Raw genomic sequence first — 22003 nt, forward strand, 5'->3', positions numbered from 1 at the left:
GTTTGCTCAGTAGTAGCGCACTATAGAGTGAGTAACATTTCCGGCGAACTAGAAGTGCAATTTATCATGAGTTTTACGTGCGAAAGTACCATTTGCGACAATCTAGGGGTTTCATTTAACAATTTGCTTGCTCAAATACTCACCCAGTGTCTACAGCCTTGGAATCTTTGGGGAACAGTCCTGCGACCGCTCCTGTCATGCAAAAAATGATTCATTAGCACCGTTCTGTGACTTCCCGTCGTGTTTTGTGAAGTCCCTAATATTGTTCAAATGAACATCATATCCAAGGTCTACCAAAATCGGACATGTGGATTACAAGTAAATATAATTGTGATATTAAACATTCTAATTAGCATATTTAAATTTTTATATGACGTACCTATGACGCCATATGATAGTTGTGACGTCATATACTTTTTTAAACTGCTTTGACAATGACATTTTACTATGCAAACAATTTAGTATCTGCAGGAAAGTTTCTTAACATTTTCTTGTTGAAATGAACATCATTTCCAAAGTTTACCAAAATCGGACGAAGTGGGTTAATAATCATAAATTCAAAATAGCCGCTATTTACTATACCATTTTGAAGCTCCGTATCTCCTTAACGGTTGGTTTTTGGATCACCTAAGTGCATTGTGACTATAGATACAAATGTAATTTTAAACCTTCCAAAAACGTGTTTTTCCGTAGTAATTTTTGAAACACGCAAATGGCCTAATTCATGCTCTAAATTAATCAAACTTAATGTTGAGCTTTTTAATTGTTAACGAGCAATTTCACGTGCATGACTTTGAAACGCGTTTTTATTTGCTAATAGTTTTACCCTTCACTTGAAGTTTACATTTTATAGTGAATTTTATTGATATTTTATGACAAGTTATGCAGATAAGATTGATAATGTGATTTCACAAAATGGCGTATAAATGACGTCACGGATGAGTGATCACACTGAAAAGCTTAATAGGATTAAATTAAATTGTTTGAACTAGATGGTTCTCGAATACATAATAATTTCAGCGTTTAAAAACTGGCGATTTCAAATGTACGTACCGCAGGACAAATACATGTCGTTTACAGGAACGAATAAATAGACAATGTGATTTATGTACTCAACTAAAATTAGCACCCTGGGAATTTCTTCCGAAAGAGAAACTTGTCACAAAATGAGACCAATTGTTTAAGTCAAATTTAAACAAACTTAATTTGTGTTTTGTATGTGAAGAGGATGGGTGCAAAGAGGAACAATTTTTAAATATATTCTTTATTCTATTTAGTAACGAAATATTAATTGTTTTCATGTTTTACAAATAATATACCACTAAACACAGTAAAACATTGCGATGTAATACTTTGTTGAAACTATCACCGTCCAAGTCGATTGAAATAGTACAGTACATGTAACGATACATCACTACGACGTGTATATGTTTATATAATGTAAAACAATTTGTGAAAACCACCTCTATTCGGGGAAAATCATAAATTCGATGTAATCGTCAATAAATATTAAATTATCTAACTCAACTTAATAAGTAGGCCTAATGGTTTTCATTTGTTTCTTAGAGCCAATTCATACTTAAGTTGGTTCCTACCCTACCCACCAAAGTTGTTCTGCGTTTAGGGCATGTGATGTACCGTAGGCCTATCCTCTACTGGTTTTACAACGCTACTCATGCCAGTGAGAGAAGGGTGATGATGTGGGTGGTTTAATTGCAATAATAAAGATGTGTACATAATATACGGCGAGTGAAAACTCTAGCTCATTATCCGTTTAAAAAAATTGTATATCCAACCACTGCAGCACAGATTGAAAAAAAAATGGATCGAATTTCTGTTATGAGTATACAGTACTTGCCTTTACGACGCATGAGGGAATAAACACTTGAGGAACAGAGATTGGAATGTTCCATTCATCGCAAATCAATACATTTGTATCAAAATAGTATTTTTTAATGAAAATCGGCCTGTCTTCAACATTATGATGCTGTACTCGAGCTGTTCAACCGGTTTTCAGCCATTAAAAACAATTATCGTAGGAGGAGATAGGAAAATGCGAAGCATCCTCGCATTATTGTCTGCGGGTATTTATCAAGACGGACATCCATTAGACAGTGTATACCACGATCGAAAAACACCCCTATTTTTGGGGCAAATCGTTGAACCTAAATTCGTTTTAATCGTCAATAACTAATTATCGAACTCAATTTAATTAGTAAACAGGGTTACATCAGGTGGTTAAAATCAGTACCGAAAGTACGAACCAACTTTATATACCATCGAGTAAAAATTCTAGAAATAACGCGCGATTTACCGAATTTTGCCCTTAGGTAAATTTATTATATAGATGACTGTACTTGTCTTTACGACGCCTGAGGGAATAGACACTTGTGTAACAGAGATTGGAATTTTCCATTTATCGCAGATCAAAACATTTGTATAAACGTATATTAAATCTATCAAAATAGTATTTTTTAAAGAAAATCGGCCTGTCTTCAACATTATGATGCTGTACTCGAGCTGTTCAACCGGTTTTCAGCTATTAAAAACAAATATCGTAGGAGGAGATAGGAAAATGCGAAGCATCCTCGCATTATTGTCTGCAGGTATTTTTAAAGTTGGACATCTATTGGACAGTGTATACCACGACCACGAAACACCCCTATTTGGGGCAAATCGTTGAACCTAAATTCGTTTTAAATGTCAATAACTAATTATCTAACTCAATTTAATTAGTAAACATGGTTACATCAGATGGTTAAAATCAGTACCGAAAGTACGAACCAACTTTATATACCATCGAGTAACGTAAAAATTCTAGAAATAAACCGCGATTTATCGAATTTTTCCCTTACGTAAATTTATATATAGAAGATATTGTGAAATGTGTGTGATCATTGAAATTTAACTTTTTGAGATAATTGTTACACAAAAAGTGTACAGTGTACCGCTTGAAAACTATTTCCAGGGTTTTCCGTCACATGACTATTCATGTATTGATTCAGGCCCTCTATAGTTTCTGCCTTAACCTAATAGGAAAATATATAATAATGTGGTCGGCTAGCATTGCGGCCGGGTATAATTACCGTCAGGATATTATTTGTCAATATAGAAATTGTGTTTCTGGATATGAGTTGGTCACTCCAACCTTAGGAAGTAAGGCTCCAAACCCGGAATATGCATAGTATTATAGTTTAGTTATAGGATTGATATGATTTGTTCTATACATTATAGGCCACGACTTTGTTCTGAAAAAAAAGTGATTGATTGATTCCTTAATTGATTAGCTAAATCAACTAGAGAAGAAAAACTGAAGCCAATCATAATACACATCCTCAAAACATCTATGTATTTAATCCTCGATACGCTATAATTAATAGAGAATTTCAGACTACTACTACTACTACTACTACTACTGATTGTCAAACCAAAATAATTGATAATAAATCATTATTTCTTAAATTATTAAGTAGAATATAAATAAAAAAGCATATTTTATTGAAGAAAGAACAATATGTAATTAAAACTAAGTAAGTAAAAAATCGAGCAGAGTTTTTTTGTAAGAATATTTCTTTTTCACTGTAGAGCTTCGTTTTTGTTTTAACATCGTGCCTGATACTATGCTGCGTATTCTACAATGTGTCACCACAGTATGAATCCTTTGCATCACCAATACCAATGTATAATACAACACGATTATGGAATTCGCAACGGTAAGATGCCAATGCTACATTTTGAAATATAATTTTAATTGGGTGAATAAACTAAAAATTATAGTTTGAATAGCAATAACACGATAATTTTAAAGATGTATTGTCCCTTTGACTAATTCCAAAAAAAATAAAAAATAAAAGATTTCGAAAAAACGTGGGTCATTTTGAAGTATCATAATAGTTATTAACTATCACCAAAAATGTTTCGAAAAAAAAATAATTTAACTGAAATACAAAGGTTTTTTTGTTAAAAAAATAACTTTGACTTCCAGTCAAAGTTTTCAATCAAAACATATCCCATAATGAAACGCGCTTGTTTGGCTACTCTGTATGCATAATCATAAAACTTACTCGTGATATGTGTGAAAATACCTTCTTAACCGTGATGAATTGTATACAATCCTAATTTAGCATATGCATAATGCGTACTAATGGTTTGAAATCTTTGTTTACTTTTGCTCGTGACGATTTTCCAGATGAAATGTAATCAAACTAATTTACCTGTTAATTACGTAAACTTGTTGTTTTTGGCTCGAATTTTCGACTTAAAGTGAATAACTTTAATATTACTTTGATATGGCCACTTTAAATTTAGAATATTTTGACCTTCATTTTTTTGTGTTTCAAGGGACAATACATCTTTAACTAATTGTATTGTATTTTATTTTAATTTGTTGTGGACAAAAAATTACTAATGTAATTATATTGTACATGTGTTTAGACCGTACTTCCAGAGTAGGTGTTTTTTTAAAGGTCTGTCAACACTATCATAATGTATGGGACAAAACAGTGTGATGTGCCCATATATGGACACGATGACGTTATAGCACTACCATATTTCGGAATATCACTACCATTATTAGTCGCATGCAACCCAACTCTACAGCTCACTATATGTCGGTCGCTTGGTCGGTCGGTTGGTTGATTGGTCGGCCGGTAAACACTAAATAAAATTTGAGCACGCGACTGCAGCTATGTATATGGCCTTGTTTGGACACATAAAACTTTTTGTTAAACTAGTTTGATAGTTTAGACAGAGTTTTAGTAATGCGAGCCAAAGGTTACCAAATCTGTTGTTACCATTATCTTTTTAAGAAAATATTTTTGATAATAATAATCAATGCTTAGCGCTATTAAGTTAAATACATTGTCCCCTAAATGTTTTTTTTTTTATTTTGTGTTGAATTTTTTTTTAAAGAAACATTTATATTTTGCCTCCAAGAAGTATTAATATCTACTGTCAAAAATAACAAAAAAAAATGTAAATGAATATGAGTTAGTGTTTACCGACCGACCAACCTACCGAAATTGCTAAAAAATTTAAAAAAATGTTGAACAAGTTTTAAAAACATTTATATTTGCCTCCAAGTATTATTATCCAGTGTAAAAATAACGAAACAAATATGAATATGCATTTGCTGAAAATGTTTAAAAAATATTGAAAAATGTTTTAAAACATTTATATTTGCCTTCAAGTATTAATATCCGGTAGCAAAATAAATAAAAAATATGATTAATAGTTAGTGTTTACCGACCGACCGACCAACCGACCAAAATTGCTGAAAATTTTAAAAAATGTTCAACAATTTGTAAAAACATTTATATTTTCCTTCAAGTATCAAGTGTCCAAATAACAAAAAAATATGAATATGAGTTAGTGTTTAGTGACCGACCGACCTACCGACCAAAATTGCTGAAAATGTTACAAAATGTTACAACAATTTTTAAAAACATTTATATTTGCCTCCAAGTAATAATATCCAGTGTCAAAATAACGAAAAAAATATGATTATGAGTTAGTGTTTACCAACTGACCGACCAACCGACCGAAATTGCTGAAAATGTTAATAAATGTTCAACAATTTTTAAAAACATTTATATTTTCCTCCAAGTATTAATATCCAGTGTCAAAATAACGAAACAATATGAATATGAGTTAGTGTTTACCAACCGATCGAAATTGCAAAATGTTAAAAAATGTTGAACAATAAAACATTTATATTTGCCTCCAAGTATTAATATCCAGTGTCAAAAAAACGAAAAAAATATGAATACGAGTTATTGTTTACCGACCAACATAGTGAGCTATGGAGTGTCACGTCTATGATGCATTTCATTTTAATTTTTTTAGGTTTTTATAAGTATATCATTAATTTTAACAACCTATGACATTTGACATTTTGTCCATAACTAAAATGCACTAATATTTTGTAACGATATCTTTGAGGAACGCATACCGGTACTTTATGTTAATACTATCTTTTTGAAAATTATCAGAATACAAATTGAAATAATTTTATTTTCTTTCGTTTTGAAGATTTTATATTTTCTTTCACTTCACAGTCACTTCCACTTCTTCTCTAACTATGAACTTAGTAGATGCTTAATTTGTAAACGTACGTAGAAGCAATTTGTAAACGTACGGAGATACTACATTTTCAAACGTACGTAGAAGCAATTTGTTAACGTACGCAGATGCAATTTTTAAACGTACGCAGATGCTTAATTTTTAAACGTACGCAGATGCTTAATTTTTAAACGTACGTAGATACTTAATGTTTAAACGTACGTAGATACTTAATGTTTAAACGTACGTAGATACTTAATGTTTAAACGTACGTAGATACATGATTAAACGTACGTAGATACCTAATTTTTAAAGTATCCATGCCAATTTCGTATCCTATTCCATTTTCCCAATTTTTGTTATGTTTGTATTACATATTACTTTCTTCTTCGATCTTATGGAATTAAAATGTATAAAAATGTATTAAAACTTATAATTGTTATATAAAAGCAAGTGCAGAACCGTCTTGTTAACGTTCTGTCTTTGCGCGCGCAACATAAACCAGTTGCAAAACCTTTACTCAACACTAATTCATTATTTAAATAAACTAATAGTCTGCTCTACGTGGAATACAATGATAAAACAATTATTCTCTCTCTCAATAGGCCTACGATTGAAGTTCTAAAATGCAGCCCAAGACAAACTATAGTTTTCCTGAAGACTCACAAGACAGGTGGTACAACTCTTGCAAGACTCATTGAGTTGTACGGATACAAACATTCACTAACGTTCGTGAGGAAAATAGGACAAATGGGATCAATTCATTTCGGTAATCGAAATTTTGAGTACAAATCTCATAAGATGTTTCTACCACCTCCCAATGTAACTAAGGGAGATTACTCAAACTATAAATATAATATATTTACATTGCATGTTCGTTATAATCGATCAGTGTTAAATACATTCATGAAAAAAGATCCTGTTCACATTACAATTATAAGAGAACCATCGGCACAGTTAGAATCGTCGTTTATGTTTTTCCATTTGGTAAAATACGTTAACAGCACAGCAGAAGGTATTCCGCCCTTTGAAGCGTTTGTTTCTAACCCGACCAAATATCGTAAAGCTTCGTCTTCTATCATTGGTTATAACAACCAAATATTTGATCTTGGGTTATCTAGGAAGAGTTTTCGTAATGATACAATAATAAATAAGACAATAGCTAGACTTGATCAAGATATGGACCTAGTCCTCATAAACGAGTTTTACGACGAATCTTTAGTGTTACTAAGTAAACTACTTTGCTGGAGTCTAGAAGATGTATTATATCTTCCAAAAAATATGAGACCAACATCTAAAAAAAACGCTATGTCTGAGGAGATTCGTGAGAAAGCTCGAAAACGGAACCATGCCGATACACTGCTGTATAATCATTTTCTAAAACGACTGCATGAACGCATAGTTGACTACGGACCATCGTTTGAAGCAGATCTTTGGCGATTCCGTAATATGACGTCAAAGTTGCGGCTTAAATGCGTCGACGGGCAGGTTTCTGGTAAGAAACGTATGAAGTATACAATACGCAATTTTAGCAAGGAATGTCAATATCATACAGAAGCACCACAACAGATGAACAAACGAATTAGAAAGATGATGCTAAACGGGACAATTCCCTTGAACGGAAGAATCCCCCTGAACGGGACAATCCCCCTGAACGGGACAATCGTTAACAAGAAAAAAATGAGGAGAAGAAGAAGAAGAAGAAGAAAAACCATAAAAATATAAATATTTAGGTGTTCGGTTACGAGACAATTTAAAATGGAATGTTAACACAAATATGATTAGCATGTCTATCAATGAATTCTACCACAAAAATAGAAATGTCTTGTAATACAAAAGTGTATAAGTATGAATGTGGCGGGCCGTTTTGCAAAGACATAAATAAAAGCCCCGGGCGTTTATTCGCATGGACGTTTATTAAAAATGATGTTCTATGGGTGGGGGGGGGGGGGGCGTTTATTAAAAATGATGTCCTATGTGGGTGGGGGTGGGAGTTTATTTGAATAAAAACGGTAGGTGGCAAGCTCCTTATTTTTCTCAGTATCATACCAAAACGTAGTATAGCACATGTATTTTATTTACGCGTGGTTAACATTATAACATTAAATCCTATTTTACACTAGGCGAATAATTATTATTATTTACAATGCTATTAATTATATGTATATATAAGTTAGTATAGTTTCATATTTATTATCTGCAGTACTCTAAAAAACTGTTTTAGTAAATTTCTATTCTTTCATGCATAGGCCTACTATTAAAATAATTTGTTTTATATTTTTAAGGGTGCCACAGTTGTAAAGCTTTGCTTGTTCGTGGTTGCCCTGTTCCTTTTCATATTATTAGCATTTGTTTTAAAATTATTAATTTAACAATTGTGATTTGGAATAAAGTGAAGGAAATTCAGAATCGAGAGCGTCAGCTTATACGCATGCGTAGAAAGGGATTTGGAAGATGACAACATGAAACACATGTTTATAAGCTTACGCTTTCGATTCATGCAAACAAATTAGCCTTGTGAAAAATCGGCTTAACACACGAGAGTCGAGAATTGTTGTGACGTGAAAAATGCATCAAATCAGAACTGAAGACTGTTCGATTCGCACGAATATATTCGCCTACTGGGAAAACAGGATTTATATATAAATTTTTAGGAATCAACAATTCAATGTAAACTCAAAATCACCGAGCAGTACATTCATTAACGTCTAGTCCATCCTAATTAAGCATACCTAGGCCTAGCTAGTACTGTTGTAGCAAAAATAGCACAGCGGCATATTCCCTCTATTGTTCTCTCTCTCCTCATGATCTTGGTGTATATCTGCTTTGGTTATTGCTGTTATTTACCTCCGACAAGGAGGAAATGTAATGGGTAGCGTGTGTTTGTTTGTTTGTTTGTTAGCAGAATTACTCAAAAAGTAATTACAAGATCGCTACCAAAATGAATATACAGATAGATATGCCATTTGGGACCATGGTCCCAATTCTGGACCACTTTTTGAATATACTTTTCAGACCTGAACCAACCATCTTATTGACTCTACCTCCTTCTCTGAGCACCAACTCAGATTTCAAAAGCCGGCAAGCAGTCTTAAAGTAACAAGTAAACTGAAATTACATTTTCTCGAGAACTATTTGTCCAAAAAACTTCATTTTTGTACAAGAGGCAAGCGTTATAATTTGTAATTTGTAATTTTAAAACATAATTAATTGATTTAAGGTGCACGTTTTTTGATGCGAGTAGTTTAAAAAACCTATTTCTTTTCAAATTGACTCGTTTGATTTTCGCGTTGCTGTTCTATTGTTAGTCAACTGAAGCTATTGTTAATTGAAAGGCTTGTTACATAACCATTACACCAAAAATGCTTTTATTGAAATTAGCCTCAACCACAAACAGCATTAAAGATGTATTGTCTCCCTGAAAATTTTATTTTTTTTAATATTTTTGTTGAATAGGTCATTTAATTGCACATAAAAGTTATTCACTTTGACCTCAATTTGGATTGAAAATAAATTTGTTTACACGGGAAAATCGCAATTTAAAGCAAAAATTAACAAACCGTAAGCTATTTGTCTGAAAGACAAATGTGTTCCAGTTTAATTTAACCCTTGACCTGAGTTAGCTCATAAATATTCATATTCTTTCGATACATCGTGAGGATGATGATGCTTTCCAAATCAACAGCCAACAACGATAGCAATGCATGCGTGCGATCGAGAGAGTCGAGTTAGTGATGCGAGACGAATCTTGAAGAAAACACGAAAACTATAGCTAGCAGAATGCTAAGTTAGAATTACAGTTGGTAACTTTGATGTTGAATCTTATTCATTTTGGTGAATTTTTGTTTCGCTAACAGGAGAGGCCTAGCTAGGCCTAGGCCCGGATTTGCTGCTACTGTACTAGTCTACTTACTACTACTAGCACTGACAGTCTCGAGTAGCCTAACTGCTGCCTACTTCTGTTTCTAGAAGTAGAGTGTAGTAGGCCTAGGCAGTACACTGCTAGCTAGGGCTACAGTAGACCACCACCAGAAGGGATGTATTTTTGTTTTATAATTTTTTGTTTCTATCATGATGAATTGGTTTAATTTTTAAATATTTCAACTATCTATTCGGCAGAGAAAATTACCAAATAAATCTAAATTTTGTTTTGGATGTTTACTGATTGCAGTATTTATAATTTTAAAAATATTTTCTGCATCAAATGCAATAGGCCTAGGTTCAAATTAACATTCTGCAAATAAACATTTTATGCAGATATTTTGACACAAATGTATTTTTTTTTTAGGTACAGTATTAACATCGATTGAACAATAAGAGCAAGTAGTGAGAAACATAAAATGTATCGTACAGTGGAAACATTAGTTAAAAGAAAGTACTTGTGCTGTGTATAAACTATAATTTATTACTTTAAATTTCCTTTTACACACAACACAAATAGGTTAAGCTTCCAAGTTTATTCAGAGTATACATATTTAACAATACATAATATTTATTTCTACTGATACTGTACAAGCAATGCTAACAACTACTAAAGCTTAATAATAAACTACATTTGGGCCTCTTGGGGGCTACCACTCATATGACATCGCTGTATTAAAGGTCCAGTGTGTTGTCACAGGAGCCAGTAAATCAAATGGTTGTTATTAAGTATATCGGTAAGGATGTAAGTGACATCCGTTAGGTAAATTGTGGAATTTGAGGGCAAAATAATTCCCCAGAATTATACCAGCCAAATGAGCGAATAAAATGAGTAGAAGCCCCCAAAGACAGTATCTTAGTTATAATAATGTATATAATTTTATTGTTGCTATTGTGGATGAGAACGGAGACATAGAGGGTATTGGTGGAAGATGCGCCCAGATAATTGGATGAAGATCCAATGGAAGATAAGCGCTCCCCTAGTTGAACATGTGTATTTGGATGAAGATCCATTTTTTTTTTTTTTTTTTTTTACATGAAGCAACAGCAGGGAGGCCAGGATAATTGGATGAAGATCCAATGGGAGGAAAAGCACTACCCTAGCCGAACATGTGTATTAGGATGAAGATCCAATTTTTTTTTTTTTTTTTTTTTTTTTTTTTACAACATGAAGCAGTGGCAGGGAGGTCTTTGATAAATGGATGAAGATCCAATGGGAAGATAAGCGCTCCCCTAGTTGAACATGTGTATTTGGATGAAGATCCATTTTTTTTTCACATGAAGCAACAGCAGGGAGGCCAGGATAATTGGATGAAGATCCAATTGGAAAAGCCCTCCCCTAGCCGAACATGTATAATGATTGGATGAAAATCCTTTTTTTTTTTTTTTTACATGAAGCAGCAGCAGGAAGGCCTGAATGAAGCAGTGGAAATGAGCAAGTGGTGTGAGAGAGGGGAGGAGGAAGGAACGGAACGTTCTCACATGTCATTTTGTGCTTGTTTAACTACTTCTAGATTTGTTCTGATGTACCTAATATAGCAGTTGGATGTCCAACGACCCATTGTTTTAATAACATGATCCTCCACTCCTGCAGCCGCAGCTGATGTTGCCGCCCCTATTCTAAACGAATGTCCGTGAAAATGACCACATATTTGTAGTATATCATGAAGCCAGGATAAGAAAGTTACTCGTGATAAGGGCTCCGTACTAGATTCGTTCTCTAGAAAAAGTGGCGCTAGTGGAGATGCCCCTTGTCTTAACCTAATAGCGATGTAGTTAGACATCGTTCTACCCCTGTTCTAAATGGGTCGATTTTAGAAGCCTTTAAACGAAGTAAAAAACATTGTGATTCCGGCTTTAATGTAACATCATTAATTTGTAGGTATGCACCTGACCCTCTTATACTTGTAAATTCGCCGCATCTTAAAAACCCATAGAAAGCTAATTTAAAAATACATTGTAACATCAGAAAGTATGGCGCACATATCGCTCAGGATTGCTGACGTTATCGGGGCGCGTTTTGCCTTACAGGTGTTTTGCGACTTCTTAATCCCTCGTAACACATAGTGGAGTCTGTTTGCCCCCACTGTAACATCTCGTAAACCTGCTTTAATATAGTGGAAACGTATTCCCGCCAGATACAAGTTGATTGTTTCAAATTTCAGATCTAGCGCTTTTTGGCAATGGGTAACAAAGTATATAAGTTGGTCTTCGTCAATTGGCGGAAGTGTTGCTTTCTTTACTGGTACGCCTGACATGGTCAAGAATGTTAGGAAACACCGCAATGCAGATTTATATACTCTCTTCGTAGAATCAGAAATAGAGTTGTCCCATAACTGTTCAACTTGTAGTTTCAATTCATTAGAAGCTCTGAATGGTGCACGCATGGTGTCGGAAGAGCATTGGCTGTTGGTACAAGCCGTCGAAATTTCTGCATCTGGTGGCGAGAAAGAGCATCAGCTATAACGTTTCGTTTCCCTGCAATATGAATGGCGCATATATGATAATTATGGATAGCAGAATGATATGTTAGTTTCCTCATCAATTTCATAATATCAGGTATTCTGGACCTACCCTTGGAGACAATTTCAACCGTGGCCATATTATCGCAAAAGAACATTATTCGTTTCCTAGACCAATTATTACCCCATAATACACATGCCATGACGATGGGATAAAGTTCAAAGAACGCCATGGACGTCTTGTCCGTAAGGTATGTTTGTGGGAAATTTCCCTGAAACCATTCGTTCCGATATATACCACCAAACGATGTGCGTGTTGCATCGGTGTACAGCGAAATGTCATTAGCAATTGTTATGTTATTATTTAAAAAGAAAGATGCACCATTCCAGTGTTTTGAAAACAGGGACCACATCGCTAAATCGGTCCTACAATCTTTGTTGATACGTATATGATGGTGAAGTTTCTTAACTGTAGTTGACAGGCTGATTAAGTGCGATACAAATGAACGGCCAGGGTGTATGACCCTACAAGCAAAATGTAGATGCCCCAAGAGACTCAGTAATTCTCTTTTTGTACAGGAGACACGCTTACTGAATTCCGCTATTTTTTCTGTTGGTAGTCTCGCTTCCATGTTAATCGAGTCGAGGTATATACCAAGGTATTCTAACGACGTAGAAGGTCCTTCTGTTTTCTTTTCTGATAGCGGAATACCAAGGGTTTTAAACATATCCAGAAAACGTATTTTGGTTGACTGTGCGTTTGCCGTCGGAGATTCAATTACAAGAAAATCGTCCAGAAGATGAAGAATATTATGAATGTTATAAACGTTAGAAGCTATCCAACAAACTGCTTGGGATAGTGTGTTAAATATTTTTGGACTTGAACGACAGCCAAAAACAAGTTGTTTAAAAAAGTAATATTGTTCCTTCCATTTAATTCCATGGTAGCATCTGAGTCCGGGGTGGATGGGTATTATTTTGAATGCGTCGGTTATATCTGTTTTTATCAATAAATAATGCTCCACGACCCTGATTTTTAATAATTCTAATAGCGTCGTCTATTTTGACGTATTGTAGTGAATACTGCTCTTTATCTATAAGTTCGTTCAAGCTCGGGTTGTTAATATCATCGTGCGGAGCGGACAAGTCAACGATTAGTCTCTTTTTGTTTGAATATTTGCCTTCTGCGATGCCAATAGGGTTTATGCGATATTGATTGTATGGAATAACGTTGTATGGGCCTAATAAATATCCCTTGGTAACTTCTGCTTTTATCAATTCGGCAACCGTATCGGGTTGCCTTGTAGCCGATTTTAAGTTCTTACATTCAATCGATTGCTCTGGAAGTGATTTGATACCTGTAGAAAAACCATGTACCAACCCGTCTAACAAATAGTTCTTTAGATACGTGTATGGACACAGTGCCATATGCTTATGTAGCTGTTCAATATTTATAGGGGTGGTTATTGTTGTATCGTAGTTAGCGGTTTCGTTTAACGTTGTGCAGTGGCCCCTATCATTTGAGGCCCCTGTCCGTTTTTTGACCACCTGCACGCTGACTGTGAGTGGCCGCCTTTACATAACAAGCAAATGTGAGCTAAATTGCAGTTTCTCTTTACATACCCTCTATCACCGTTATAATTGTTGCAGATTTCTCTGCCTTGATGAAAGACGCGTCGTCGACCATACCAGTCGTTGTCTGCGTTAGGGATGGTCGTATTCCTAGTAGCTTTCTTAGGTAAGTTTTCGGATATATCGCAGAAGGCTGTACTGTGTAGTGTGCTGCTGCAATAGTTGCATGTGTTAGGGCGACTATTGGCAAAAATGTTACCGAAAAGCGTGTTATTTCGTATGGACCAGTCGACAAGGACATTGTTGTATCTCAAATGTGAAGCCGCAATTAAGCTAAATTGTTTGTGATATTCATAAAATAAAAACCATTTCCAGGGTATCGAGAAGCCATATCTACAATGTCCCTTTCGTATTTGTCGAGCTCCTTATATTTTTATAAATCCCAAAGGCTTGAATAAATTGTCCAATATTGAGGGATTTTGCCAATCGTGGATCGTGTTTGAACAAATTAAGTTCATCTTTATTGTCTCGGGGCGAAGCATTGAATGAAGGAAATAATAGAGAAGCAAGATTAATGTTCCTACCTGATAATATTTGTTGGCGGATTGCAGGTGATATAGTTTCCACCATGGGCAGTGATTCCGCAGCGTATCCAAACCTGGTACGTCCGTGTGTTCCTCTTTGTGAGGATTCTTCAACAACAGTTGCCGACGTACTAGGCCGTTCGAATGCCTCGACTGCTGAATGAATGGAGAATGGCTCCAGTGTGATGTCCTCACTTGTCGGTGCTCTAGAGCTAGTGGCAGTATTATTGATTAGTGAAGGACTACCAACTGCCGGCTGTTGTTGAGAGCTCAGCAAACTCACTTTTTGTGTCAATGATGCTACATTTTGTTGCAGATTTTGAACTGTTGTTGACAACTTAGAAACTAAGTATATCAGTACCCTCGGCAGCTTGAGGTTCGATTGCTGGCCGAGCAATAGTGGCTTCATTGAATAAGCGCAACAACTGTGCTTTCGTGGCCTTAGATGAGTGTCCAATTCCAAGTTTCTTAAGTTCACCTTTTAGTTTCGCTACTGACCAATTATCATACGGCGCTGAGCGTTTGCTTCTTGTTGGAGCTATTTTAAAAATATCAGTAAAATTAATGAAACTGCCGTTGAAGAATAATAAATGAAATTGTGTCTCGAATAAATTGATTACATATTTGCTTGAAATGTACTGAAATACGCACAGTAAACAAAATGATACAATAAACCGTTGTATAAATACTCCAAGTAAGATGAACGTTTTGATGAAGGTTGAATGATTCCTATTATGGAACAAAGGCTATGATATGGACAATTAATAGTACTGAGATTCAAAGTAATATATCCACAAAGTATCCAAAGATTGAAAAGTTTGTACAACTATCGAACGGCTAATTTAACAATGAAGTGTGCTAGTATGCATCTTAGTAAACAACTGAAAATACACTGAATTCCCATTGGTTGCCAATTAGAAATTAGTCTATCCTACATTTTTGTGGTTCCACTATTAGATATACCCGTTGGTCTATAGAAATACATTGTCAATTACTGTGGTTGGAACTTTGATAAAGTGTCTCCCTTGACTACTAAAATTCCGTTTTAATTACCTGTAAAAACAATATACCATTCATCCTAACACTTCTATTACTCTGAAATCTACCCACTTTTATATACCACATCCTTAGGCCCTGTTCAGACCCATGGCGTTAGACCGTTTTAGCGTACGACGCTAAAAGAATGTGTGTCTGAACAGTTGGGGATTAGCGTACAACGCGTCGTACAACGGTTGTAGCGTTGTAGTGGAAAACGGTTGATAGTACCGTTTTAGCGTACGACGCTACTGTAAGTCAACGTTGTATCCAATCAGAACGTTTCCTGTTATGACGCGAAACAAGGTTTGACCTAGGCTGACATCTTGTATCGTCAATGTGTGAGATGGATTTCAATAACAAAAATGCCAGAATAAATAAGGCCTAACTACACTATAAATACAACTGTTACACAGGCTACAAACTACTATCAACTGATTACCATTATATTTTCTAACAAATGACATAAATACATGCACCTTGTATTTAAACATAGGGACTACGATCCCATCCGCTTTTAGGCCTAGCTAGGCCTAGAGCCATTCACGCATTTCATTCAAGCTAAAAACTAACGTGGGACATCATCAAGTCACTCATTCATACAAGGCAGACTAGACTGGACAAGTTTAATGCTGAAAACGCCCTAACTCCTAAAAAATTCAGTAAACAAAGAAGGGGAGCTGTGTCCCTTTTATTAGCAAGTTAAGGGTTATTTTCAACCGACTGGACCAAAGAATATATATCCTTGACTGGACTGGATAGACTAATCACAATCAATTTTTTCTTCATCATTATGAGGCCTGCTTTATTTTCGTAACACAAGAGCCTGGGGAAAATGTTTTTTACTACAAAATAAAAACAATAGAAACAGAAATTTGGCCTTACTATATTTTTCTTAAATAATGCTGAGGTATGTTTTATTTACGGAAAATTTTGTCATAATTAATTGTAGGGCTGAGATCTAGGCTAACGATAATCGTACGCTATGGGTCTGAACACCTCGTTTTTTTCTCTGCGGTTTGTAACGTGACCTTGCTAGTAACGTTGTACGCTAAAACGGTCTAACGCCATGGGTCTGAACATAGCCTTAGTTAAAAGAAAGTACTTGTGCTGTGTATAAACTATAATTTATTACTTTAAATTTCCTTGTATATTCTTCTATACGTTTCAACGTCAATATAGACGTAGACGTACTTACGTAGCCTTGTAAGTAGAAACACAAACTGAACTAGAATATCTTGTGAAAAGAGTCTGAATTGAGAATAAGAAAGTAGAATTATTTCTTAATGTAACAAAAGCGATGCTGATCTATAAAACACAATCAGAAGACTAATTTCAACTATCAGTAAACTACAGAAATATTGGAGTAGTGGCCAATTCAATTATATCGGTTTCATGATCAATGTGAAACTCGATGGCAGCGCAAACGCAAGCTGGTGGTGGTCCAGCATTAACGTCAGGCTAGTTATCGGGAGTTTCCACCGGAGAATAAATTACAATTTTTTTTCAGTGTTGTCAATGTACATAGTATAATACACATTTACGTCAGAGTAGGGAAATTTACGTCATTTACGTCAGGGAAATTGTATTACCAATATTCAACACCATGACACAAAGATATTCCACAGAATTCAAATACAATTATCACATGTCGATACAGTACTGCTTACTTGGTTCACCCTTAGCCATCAGCGCAATCATGGTCAATAATATGATGAGAGACAACTGCTCAACGTCTGCTCATTGCAGGCTGTAGATAAGGGACAAAACTGAATAAATCAATGGGTACCGGTTAGATCAAGAAACAAATTTGCGCTGATTACTAGCTGTATTATTATGGGAGTATGTTTCCATACGTCTAAGCAATGACCTGGTAATAATATATGCAGAGAAACTGAGAGCTTGCTTATGGGCTATAAGAATGAACTATTATTATCAACAATGGCGTCGTCTGTCAAATCATGGATTGACTCTCATGTTGAATATCTTAAAGATGCATTTTCCCTTGAAACACAAAAAAATGAAGGTCAAAATATTATAAGTTTAAATTGGCCATATCAAAGTAATATTAAAGTTATTCACTTTAAGTCGAAAATTCAAGCCAAAAGCAACAAGTTTACGTAATTAATAGGTAAATTAGTTTGTTTACATTTCGTCTGGAAAATCGTCGCGAGCGAAAGTAAACAAAGATTTCAAACCACGAGTACGCATTATGCATTATGCTAATTACAATTGTTTACAACTCGTCACGGTTGAGAAGGTATTTTCACACAGATCGTGAGGAAGTTTTATGATTATGCATACAGAGTAGCCAAACAAGCGCGTTTCATTATGGGATATGTTTTGATCGAAAGCTTTTTCTGGAAGTCAAAGTTATTTTTTTAACAAAAAAACGTCTGTATTTCAGTTAAATTATTTTTTTTGCGCGATAAATTTTTGGTGATAGCAAAGAATATATATCACAAGAATGAGTATTCCGTGATTTTTGCATGAGAAATTTGTAACAGAGAGCTCCAGAGAGTGATTCCCGCCCTCATAAGGGCGGATGTATACATACAAATAAGACTTGATTTAATAGATATTATACATGTCACATTAAATAGAATTATGATAATAGTTTTGCAATTGTAAACTATTTTATAATACATATTTATTAACAAACTAGTGTACATTCACTTTTACAGACAATTATTTACTAACATGCTAAGTTAGTTCACAAAAAAGGCCTATTACAGCAACACCTAAAGTCAACGAATCGTTACTCAGCACGGCCTATTCTTTACCATTGCCCGTGTACTACTCTACGCCCGGTAAATTAAGTATTGTTTTTATGATATAAATTAGTATAAAATACATGTTATTAATAGGAAAAAATGTTAAATGTCATTAACATTTATTTGTTTTACCAGAAACAAGTTAAATATAGGAATATTATTAAACTATCCTACGTGAAAACGCGTAAACACCAACACGCCCGGTCACGCTATTGTAGCGCCCGGTTGATAAAGCAAACTGTTTATACGGCAGTTTTTACTAAATAAATTGCATAAAACGAACAATTAAATATCCAAATAGTATTTAACATGATGTTGGCATGTAGTTGACAACAGTTTTTATCATGAAAATACTACCGGTGGTCCAGCCTTTGATTAGTGAAACCGTCACAAAAAGTTGCATACATCCCAGATACATCCACACTTATGGCGGCGCCCTACCACATGGACAATATTACTGTTACAGGGAAAATCGCGGATTACTCATTCTTGTGATATATATTCTTTGGTGATAGTTAATAACTATTATGATACTTCAAAATGACCCACCTTTTTTCGAAATCTGTTATTTTTTATTTTTTTGGAATTAGTCAAAGGGACAATACATCTTTAACGAGAAAATTTTACTAGAATTTTAAGAATATGTTATTACCCCACATACTTTAATCGTATAGCTTTAATACCTTCTTAATGTTGATATAGCGTGGGTAGTTTTAAACAACAGTCTTTCTGACTATGTTATTGACAACATTGGAATTATACTTTTATATTTTATTGACCTTTCCCATTATGTTGCTAATTAACTCAGGAGAATGAATATGGTGGTTTTTTATTTCAAAGTAAAATTGTACTCAATTAACTTTTCTAGTTCATTAATTAAATTAAAAGGCATGTGTGACCAACCCAATTATAATAAGGTACTATCAATACACTCATCTTGACCAACTTAATTCTCGATCCTTACATACAGTATACAGATCAGAATGTCTTAAAAACGTAGCATGGATAAGTAATTTCACTCTTTCGTGGTAATAGACACTACACGCAATGTTCCCGGAACCACTCAATACTTTCGTAGGAAAAATCAGGTAATTACATAAAATGTCCCAGATATGTATTGTAGCCAACATTTTTACATTGTATCTCACGGAACGGTTCTAGGACACCTACCCCCTAGACAGTTACCCCCCGGATGTTTACCACCCGGACAACTACCCCCTTAGGACAACTACCCCCCGGACAACTATCCCCCGGACAACTACCCCCTTAGGACAACTACCCCCTTAGGATAACAACCCCCCGGACAACTACCCCCCGGACAACCACCCCCTTAGGACAACTACCCCCTTAGGATAACTACCCCCCGGTCAACTACCCCCCGGTCAACTACCCCCCGGTCAACTACCCCCCCCCCCCCCACCCCAATCCAAAAGTAGACAAATATATAGGACCGGTTTCTGTAAAAATGAAATCATCTGTTTTTAACGGGTGTTTCGAAACTAGAGACCCGAGACCAGAGACCTGACACGAGACCCAATACGAAAAGGGAGACCTATATTTGGGTCTCCCTTTTCGTATATTAGGGTCTCCCTTTTTGTATAGTGGGTCTCCCTTTTCGTATATTTAGGTCTCCCATTTCGTATATTTGGGTCTCCCTTTTCGTATATTTGGTCTCCCTTTTCGTATATTTAGGTCTCCCTTTTCGTATATTAGGGTCTCCCTTTTCGTATAGCGGGGTCTCCCTTTTCGTATAGTGGGGTCTCCCTTTTCGTACGTGGGTCTCCCTTTTCGTATATTTAGGTCTCCCTTTTCGTATTGGGTCTCGGGTCTCTGGTCTCTGGTCTCGGGTCTCCAGTTTCGAAACACCCGTTTTTAACCGATTATTCTGTTTAACAGCACGCTAGACCCTAGATGTGCTAGATTTAAAGTACCGTATTTATTGAAAAAACGGCCTGGGCTGTTTATTGTTTAGGTGGTTTTTAGGTGGACATTTATTGGAAAAAAGTTGTTTATTCAATGGGAGGGGGTATAATCTAATGGAAATAGACGCCGATTATTCCATATGATGTTTCATGGGAGTGACATGGTCACCGTTTATTTGAGGGGAATTTATTTAAAGATCGACGTTTATTCGGCGAGTGAACATTGAGGTCAAATATCAAAAGTGATATTATTCTTCAAGTGTACAAAAATACATATATGACAAATTTGAGACAAAAATTAATTCTTTTAAGACCAGTGGTTATCGAAGCATTGTCCTGACGCAAAAATTATTATTATTATTAGCGAACCCAGTCTTTACAGTAAATACATGGAGTACTATATAATACGTTCGACTATCCTATGATCATGTGTGACAATCTTCAGTTTATACCACCAGGCTATATTTATGTTCAATCTTTTACTTTTGTTTACAATAATGAATAGCAATTCGTCAAAGTAACGAATTAAAATATAGTTTATTTATTTATTTATTTCGTTTTCTTTTAGTAGGGTAGCCCTCTCAGTAATAAAATAAAACTGCTCTTCCGAGGGGCCCTACGGCACATTTAAACAAAATTTGAAAACAACTTAAACTAAACTTAAACTAAAACTTAAACTAAAACTAAACTTCAATGCATGTTCTCATTATTATTATACTTTTATACCATATTTAAATATATTTCACTGGAACCATCCTAGACCACCGGCAACAATAAATGAATCTTAACAAGTGATTTAAAACGGTTATAATTGTTTTGTTTTCTTAATTCATAAGGTAGGCCATTCCAGAGTGAACTTCCATAATAAACAAAACTACGTTTGTATATTTCGAGGTTACATCTGGGCAAATACAACAGATTATTTTCATAGTTTCTGGTTTGAATATTGTGTACACTACTAATATATTGCAAAACATTACATAAGTATGAAGGTACAGATTCTTGTAAACATCTAAATATTGAACAAATTGTATGATATTCAATTCTTGTCTTAATTGTTAGCCAACCTAATTTATAATGCATTTGTCTAACAGGAGTTCGAATATCAGCACCTAGTATTAATCGTGCAGCTCTATTTTGTACCCTTTGCAATTTTAAAATATGGGCGTTTGAACCAGTACCCCAGACTGTTGAACAATAGTCAATATGTGATAAAAATAGAGCATTGTATAATCTTTTAATAATTTTAGGAGATGTAAAACTTTTCAATCTATAAAATAGATGTAGAATTTTTGATAGTTTTGCACATATAGAATCAATATGTACTTTCCATGAGAGTTGTTCATCAAATGTAAGTCCCAAATATTTAAACGTTTCAACTTTCTCAATCGGAATGTTATCAAAAATTACTGTTTCATCTGTTGTTTTATTAACACGTGCATGAGTACCAAAAAGCATGTATTTGGTTTTATCAATGTTTAGAGTTAATTTATGTTTATCTAACCATTGTTTTACATTTTCCAACTGTTCAGTTAAAACTGTTGTAAGCTCTTCATTTGATTTACATGCATAAAAAAGCGCAGTGTCGTCTGCATAGAGGACTGTTTTACAAATCCCATCAACACTATCATGTAAGTCATTTATGTATAAAATAAACAACAAAGGGCCAAGAA

At 34.8% G+C, this 22003-nt stretch overlaps 1 protein-coding gene across 1 annotated transcript; it reads left to right on the forward strand.

The window, feature by feature from the left end:
- The first annotated feature begins 6810 nt into the window (after positions 1-6810).
- On the forward strand, positions 6811-8518 carry LOC140058232 (galactosylceramide sulfotransferase-like). Its single transcript, XM_072103796.1, has 2 exons — positions 6811-7555; positions 8454-8518. Exons 1-2 carry the CDS (start codon positions 6811-6813, stop codon positions 8516-8518), a joined length of 810 nt encoding a protein of 269 aa, XP_071959897.1.
- The last annotated feature ends 13485 nt before the right edge of the window (positions 8519-22003 follow it).

Source organism: Antedon mediterranea, chromosome 9, assembly GCF_964355755.1.
Source record: "Antedon mediterranea chromosome 9, ecAntMedi1.1, whole genome shotgun sequence".
Lineage (NCBI taxonomy): Eukaryota > Metazoa > Echinodermata > Crinoidea > Comatulida > Antedonidae > Antedon > Antedon mediterranea.